At 44.9% G+C, this 7,500-nt stretch overlaps 1 protein-coding gene across 1 annotated transcript in view; it reads right to left on the bottom strand.

Annotated features, from left to right (window-relative positions):
• Positions 1-7,500, bottom strand: part of LOC306752842 (solute carrier family 22 member 6) — a gene marked incomplete at its 5' end in the record, with an annotated part of 11,658 nt that overhangs the window by 1,636 nt on the left and 2,522 nt on the right. Inside the window, 5 exons of the mRNA XM_079236658.1 lie at positions 5,338-5,549; positions 5,928-6,061; positions 6,157-6,259; positions 6,334-6,502; positions 6,873-7,027. Coding sequence (XP_079092784.1) covers positions 5,338-5,549; positions 5,928-6,061; positions 6,157-6,259; positions 6,334-6,502; positions 6,873-7,027 — 773 coding nt within the window. The remainder of the gene's footprint in view (positions 1-5,337; positions 5,550-5,927; positions 6,062-6,156; positions 6,260-6,333; positions 6,503-6,872; positions 7,028-7,500) is intronic.

Genomic DNA, 7,500 nt, shown 5'->3' with positions numbered 1-7,500 from the left:
CATTATGAAATTATTCATATAATGAGTAGTAGACATAGTCCATGATCCAGATAACCACGACCCATGAAGCAGAGGGAGGCAGAGAGGAGGGGGGCATCAGCAGGGACATGGCAGGGGGTAGGAGACAGGAGACAGGAGACAGGAGGTAGGAGGTAGAAGACAGGAGGCAGGAGGCAGAAGACAGGAGGCAGGACTGGCTCCAGACAGCCACGGCCCATGGAAACTTGAGCCGAGGGAGCACAGAGGCTCCGGGAAAGAAGTTGAGTTAGTAATGTGCTTTGAAGAGACAATAATTTATCCAGAAGGAGAGAAAGAAGAGGTGAAGAGGAGAGGAGGAGTGAAAGAGGAAGAGAAGGAGAGGAGGAGCTCAGTGTATCCTAAGATGTCCCCCAGCAGTCTTGGCCCATAGCAGCATATCTAGGGGCTGGACCAGGGCAAACCTGAGCCAGCCCTAACTATAAGCGCTATCAAAGAGGAAAGTCTTAAGTCTACTCTTAAATGAGGTGACTGTCTGCCCCCCGGACTGAAAATGGAAGCTGATTCCACAGAAGAGGAGCCCGATAACTGAAAGCTCTAGCCCCCAACCTACTTTTTAACACTCTGGGAACCACAAGTAACCCTGCATTCAGTGAGCGTAATACTCTAGTGGGGTAATATGGCACTATGAGCTCTCTAGTGGGTAATATGGTACTATAAGCTCTCTAGTGGGTAATATGGTACTATGAGCTCTCTAGTGGGGTAATATGGTACTATAAGCTCTCTAGTGGGGTTATATGGTACTATGAGCTCTCTAGTGGGTAATATGGTACTATGAGCTCTCTAGTGGGGTAATATGGTACTATAAGCTCTCTAGTGGGTAATATGGTACTATGAGCTCTCTAGTGGGTAATATGATACTATAAGCTCTCTAGTGGGGTAATATGGTACTATAAGCTCTCTAGTGGGGTTATATGGTACTATGAGCTCTCTAGTGGGGTAATATGGTACTATACGCTCTCTATTGGGGTAATATGGTACTATAAGCTCTCTAGTGGGGTAATATGGTACTATAAGCTCTCTCGTGGGGTAATATGGCACTATAAGGTCCTTAAGATATGATGGTGCATCACCAGTTAAGGCTTTGTAGGTAAGGAGAAGGATTTTAAATATGATTCTCGATCTTACAGGAAGCCAGTGGAGAACAGCTAGTACAGGAGTAATGTGATCTCTCTTCCTAGTCCTCGTTAGTACACGAGCTGCAGCATTCTGGATCAACTGGAGAGATCCAAGGGATTTACCGGAGCAGCCTGATAATACGGAGTTACAGTAATCCAGTCTTGAAGTAACAAATGCGTGAATCAATGTTTCTGCATCGCGTGGAGACAGGATGTGCCGGATCTTTGAGATGTTCCGTAGGTGAAAAAAGGCAGTCCTTGAGATCTGTTTCACGTGAGAGCCAAAGGACAGGTCCTGGTCAAAGATAACTCAGAGATTCCTTACAGTGGTGGTGGATGCCAGAGTGATGCCATCCAGAGAAACCATATCATCAGATACTTGATTTCTGAGGTGTTCTGGTCCGAGTAGAATAACTTCAGTCTTGTCTGAGTTCAGCAGCAGGAAGTTGCAGGTCATCCAGGTTTTGATGTCTTTAAGACACGCATGAAGTTTAGCGATCTGGGCCCTGTTTCTCGTACCCGGCTAAACAAAGTCAAGCAAATGTCCTAATCTCCAGTTTAAATTAGCGAGATGATTGACATCAGGCTATCTGGGTTTCTTCACGGCTGATCCGCGCTGAAACGTCTCGTTCATTCTAGCCAGACGTCAGTCATCTAGATTAATGCGCCGCTCCTCTTCAGAAGGGATAATAATGGAGCACTGACACCACCATGTTCTAACAGTACAATGGACAATAAACTCAGAGGAACCTCTTTTTATTTCTCTGCTGAGAAGCAGGAGATGATCATGAAGGCATATGAGGAAGTCAATACCGTAGTCATTCACAGCAAACGCGTTGCGAATATTCCAACGTTTTTGCAACATTGTTGCCGTGAACGCAACTTTAACTCCGCCCCCGCTGCGAGACATAAGCGTCGCAAATATATCAGACAAGTTAAATGCGTCAGTGTTGAGAAAATGTATCGGCAAATTTGAAGTGCTTCATCACCCAAATCAATCAGATTATATTTACGAATAAATATATACTTATGAGGATATATGTACTGTATGCACGTATGAATCATGTACTATATATGTGTATATGAGTTTGAATATGTGTATGGGCGGATAAGTATGTATGTATTATTCATAATCAGAAATTCAATCAATTGAAGCAGTGAAAATAAATTGTGTGTGATTCTCTGTATTCTTATCACGATCACCTTATTCATGTTCTACAATAATGATATGCATGGTGTACTAATAGCACTGTCATATAATTATGAGTGCTTTAACACATCCATAAGTTTCTTAAGAGCTAAATAAACTTAAGAACAGCGGCATGCAGCGGCTGATAGTCTGTGTCTGAGACGATCAGCTGCGCCTGTGGTGATCAATGTCCACGGCTCGAGAAGCTCTCTAAATAAATTATTTCTTGCCGGCAAAATCTATATCGCTGCGTACAGGAAGTCATGATGATGTAAAGGATGGATCCTGGTGATCTGAAAGAACTCTCTCCCTATAAAACTAATATAACTAATATCCCTCCTTCATCAATGAGGAAGGGAGCTGCCTTTTTTGTCCGTGGGAGTGTCCAGCTTATCCAGTGAAGTTCAGTAAGTCTGCCCAGGAGCAGGTTTAAATATTTGGCTGTGTTGCAATGGTGATTAATCTAAGCTTGCTTTGAGAAACCGAGAAAGCCTGACCTACGTCATCTTATCCTGACAATTAGCCCGCTAACTCAGTAAGCCAGGTACGAGGAACAGGGCCCTGGTGGGTTTCATCTGGCTTGATCCACAGATATAGTTGAGTATCATCGGCATAGCAGTGAAGGTTTATGGAGTGTTTTCTGATAATATTGCCAAAAGGAAGCATATATCAGGTGAATAAAATTGGTCCAAGCACAGAACCTTGTGGAACTCCATGATGAACGGCAGTGGTAACCGAGGCCTCATCGTTTACAAATACAAACTGAGATCATCTGATAAATACGACTTAAACCAGCTTAGTGCTGTACCTTTAATACCAATCAACTGGTCTAGTCTCTGTAATAAGATGTCATGGTCAATGGTGTCAAACGCTGCACTAAGGTCTAACAAGACCAGAACAGAGACAAGTCCTTTATCAGCACTAAGGTCTAACAAGACCAGTACAGAGACAAGTCCTTTATCAGCACTAAGGTCTAACAAGACCAGTACAGAGACAAGTCCTTTATCAGCACTAAGGTCTAACAAGACCAGTACAGAGACAAGTCCTTTATCAGCACTAAGGTCTAACAAGACCAGAGACAAGTCCTTTATCAGCACTAAGGTCTAACAAGACCAGAACAGAGACAAGTCCTTTATCAGCACTAAGGTCTAACAAGACCAGTACAGAGACAAGTCCTTTATCAGCACTAAGGTCTAACAAGACCAGAGACAAGTCCTTTATCAGCACTAAGGTCTAACAAGACCAGAACAGAGACAAGTCCTTTATCAGCACTAAGGTCTAACAAGACCAGAACAGAGACAAGTCCTTTATCAGCACTAAGGTCTAACAAGACCAGTACAGAGACAAGTCCTTTATCAGCACTAAGGTCTAACAAGACAAGAACAGAGACAAGTCCTTTATCAGCACTGAGGTCGAACAAGACCAGAACAGAGACAAGTCCTTTATCAGCACTAAGGTCTAACAAGAACAGAGACAAGTCCTTTATCAGCACTAAGGTCTAACAAGAACAGAACAGAGACAAGTCCTTTATCAGCACTAAGGTCTAACAAGACCAGAACAGAGACAAGTCCTTTATCAGCACTAAGGTCTAACAAGACCAGTACAGAGACAAGTCCTTTATCAACACTAAGGTCTAACAAGACCAGTACAGAGACAAGTCCCCTATCTGATGCAACTAGAAGGTCATTAGTAATTGTCACCAGTGTCTCTGTGCTATGATGCTTTCTAAATCCTGACTGAAAGTCCTCAAATAAACTATTGTTATGTAAAAAGTCACACAACTGGTTTGCGACTACCTTCTCCAGTATCATAGAGAGGAAGGGGAGGTTAGAGATAGGTCTGCAGTTAGCCAACACCTCTGGATCCAGAGTGGGCTTCTTAAGAAGAGGTTTAATTACAGCTACTTTAAAGTACTGTGGTACATGACCCGTTAGTATAGACCCATTGATAATATCTAGTAGAGAGGCACTAATTAAAGGTACAACTTCCTTAAACAGCTTAGTCGGAACAGGGTCCAGGAGACAGGTAGAAGATTTAGAAGTAGAAACCATTGAAGACAGTTGGTCGAGGTTGATGGTAAAAATCCATCCAGACACACAGCAGGGCCCACAGCCTCCTCCATGGCCATCCCACCTGAGGATGGACCGGCAGTAGTCGAGGGCAGGAGATCACCGATCCTACCTCTAATAGCCAGAATCTTACCATTGAAGAAGTTCATGAAGTCATTACTACTGAGGTCTATAGGAATACACAGATCCACTGAGCTATGACTCTCAGCCAGCCTGGCCACAGTGCCAAAGAGCAACCTAGGGTTGCTCTATCTTAAGGACCAAACTTGACAAAAAAATTCAGATATACATTCTGAATACGTACCTGGTGCCCGTTACACCACAACAAGCAGAGTCGGCTGTACTGTTTTCCAACTTGGATGTGAAAGACTAAGAACAAGGCTTTCAAATGAGTTGCAGTTCAATCCAGGTTTAGGACCCATTAACCCATTAACAGTCAAAGATGGCAGCTACTCCACCTCCTCGACCGGAGGAGAAGATTCATTTAGGCTGACATATTAGGTATCGTAAATAAGCATCCGACTCTATGCTGATGATACGCTACTGTACGCCCCTAAAGTCTAGTGGCACTGATTATTATTATATCTATATTTATATAGATATAAAATAATATAATTATAATAACCCTTGTGACATTATCGGATCGGCTTTGGTGTCGGACAGTGAAGTGATTATCAACTTATCAGTGAATTTGATCAACTTACTGTTACCTTTGCGGGTAAAAAGACGTAATTTAACCAATAAACCTGTCAAGCCAGACCTAGTTGTTACGGTTCTACTCGCAGTCCCTAATGAAAAATAACCGATTAAAGTATTAATAACAATAGTATTGTCAATAAAAACCCAACGACAGCATTAATCAAGTGATATTAGACAGTACAACACGTGTAATGTGCACAACAAGATGTTTTATCTGGATGCACACCGTTGCATCTGGACAGCAGCAGCGACAGGAAGCAGGCCGCGCCGCTGAGGAACAAAGCGAGGATGCTGATTGGCCGGCGTCCAAGGCGAACCAACGGGACGAGCAAGCAGGGAGCCTCCGATAGGCCGGAGAAGAACTGGGCGGAGTAGACGCCGACGCCGAAAGAGCCGATGTTCATGCAGATGCCGAAGTACGTCAACGCCGACGCCGCACTGCGGGCGAACACAGGTGGTTAAGTCCCGCCCCTTTTGATTGGATTCACCTGTAAGATATTGTACTTATTATGTACTTAAAGCTGCATTCTCTAAAATGGAGATAGAGGTAGAAGAAGGGTAATTTGAAACATTACATTTCACAAATATGGAAAATTATGCCTATGTCTTTGCTTTCCAGCCACCTGAACCTGAACCTGAATTATATTCTTGCAAGGTTCATTCTCTCAATATATTTATTTCACAAAACGTTCATTTATTCTCTAAATGTTACAACTTTGTTTCTTGAGAGATTCTGACTTAATATGATTATTTTATTATCAAAATATAACGTAATCCTCAAGTATTCACACACGTGTATAACTGTGTGTGTGGTACCTGAGGTAGCTCATGATGAAGAGCCGCAGAAGGACCGTCGGATGTTTCAGGTGGATGATGTCACTGAGGGCGTGGCCTCCAGGTGGCTGCTCCTTCTGAGCCTCGGTGTCTTTCTGCTGGTCCGACAACAACAGCTGCACATAGACACACACTCATTGACTTTACCTCAAACAATGTGTGTGTGTGTGTGTGTGTGTGTGTGTGTGTGTGTGTGTGTGTGTGTGTTTACCAGCTCTAGACACTGTTTATCTGCAGGGCTGTTGCAGCGATAGCGCTCCAGAACATCCGTCCTCTTCCTGAGCTGCAGCCAGCGAGGAGACTCCGGTATGGACCTGGAACAGGGAGGGAGCCGGTGACCACCTCAAGAGCTAAGCAGACAGACGGGCAGACAGACGGGCGCACCTACAGGTAGAGCGGCAGGCAGACAAGCTGAGGCAGAGCCAGCGACAGGTGCAGCTGTCTCCAGGTGGGGCTGAGCCAGGCCAGCGGAGCTCCGCCCATCGTCCCCAGACTGAAGCAGAACGGCAGGAAGGCCGACGACCAGAGACGAGCGGCCGGCAGCGTCCACTCCACGGCTGTGGATAAAACAGATTTAACACATGAAGCATAGACTTCTATACAACCAGAGGAGTCGCCCCCTGGTGGTCAGGAGAAAAAATGCAGCTTCAACACATGAATCTTTGTCTCCACTACTGAACCAGAGCGTGTCTCCTGGTCTAGAATCTCCGTCCTGGTTGCAATGAACCTGCTGCCCCCGTTCAGTCTCAGCCAGAGGTGAGAGGTCAGTGTTTTCCTCATTAGCACTCAGTCGGGTCGGCAAGACTTTATCTGGGACACGAGTTCTTTATCTCCGGCGTGTCCCACTGTGGTCCAATAAAGCTCACCGGACACCCGGCGAGGCCGGCTAGGTTACAGACGGGAGCACGAGGAGCTTGTTGTTGTTACCCAGACTGAAGGAGCAGATGTTGATGCAGCAGCAGCAGACGCCAGTCAAGCAGCGAACAGCGAGGTAGAGGAAGGGCTGAGGAAGGACGGCGGGCACGAGGCCACACACGGCGTGCACGTACACGCACACCAGCAGCACCGTGCGCTTCCCGTACCTATAGAGACAGAACACAGAACAGAACACAGAACAGAACACAGAACAGAACACAGAACAGAACACAGAACAGAACAGAACACAGAACAGAACAGAACAGAACACAGAACAGAACAGAACAGAACAGAACACAGAACAGAACAGAACAGAACAGAACAGAACACAGAACAGAACACAGAACAGAACAGAACAGAACAGAACAGAACAGAACACAGAACAGAACAGAACACAGAACAGAACACAGAACAGAACAGAACAGAACACAGAACAGAACACAGAACAGAACAGAACACAGAACAGAACAGAACAGAACAGAACAGAACACAGAACAGAACAGAACAGAACACAGAACAGAACACAGAACAGAACACAGAACAGAACAGAACACAGAACAGAACACAGAACAGAACACAGAACAGAACAGAACACAGAACAGAACACAGAACAGAACACAGAACAGAACACAGAACAGAA

Source organism: Taurulus bubalis (genome assembly GCF_910589615.1).
Source record: "Taurulus bubalis genome assembly, chromosome: 21".
NCBI classification, from domain to species: Eukaryota; Metazoa; Chordata; class Actinopteri; order Perciformes; family Cottidae; genus Taurulus; species Taurulus bubalis.
The sequence above is the reverse complement of the archived record's forward strand: the minus strand, read 5'-3'. Positions and strand labels throughout refer to the sequence as shown.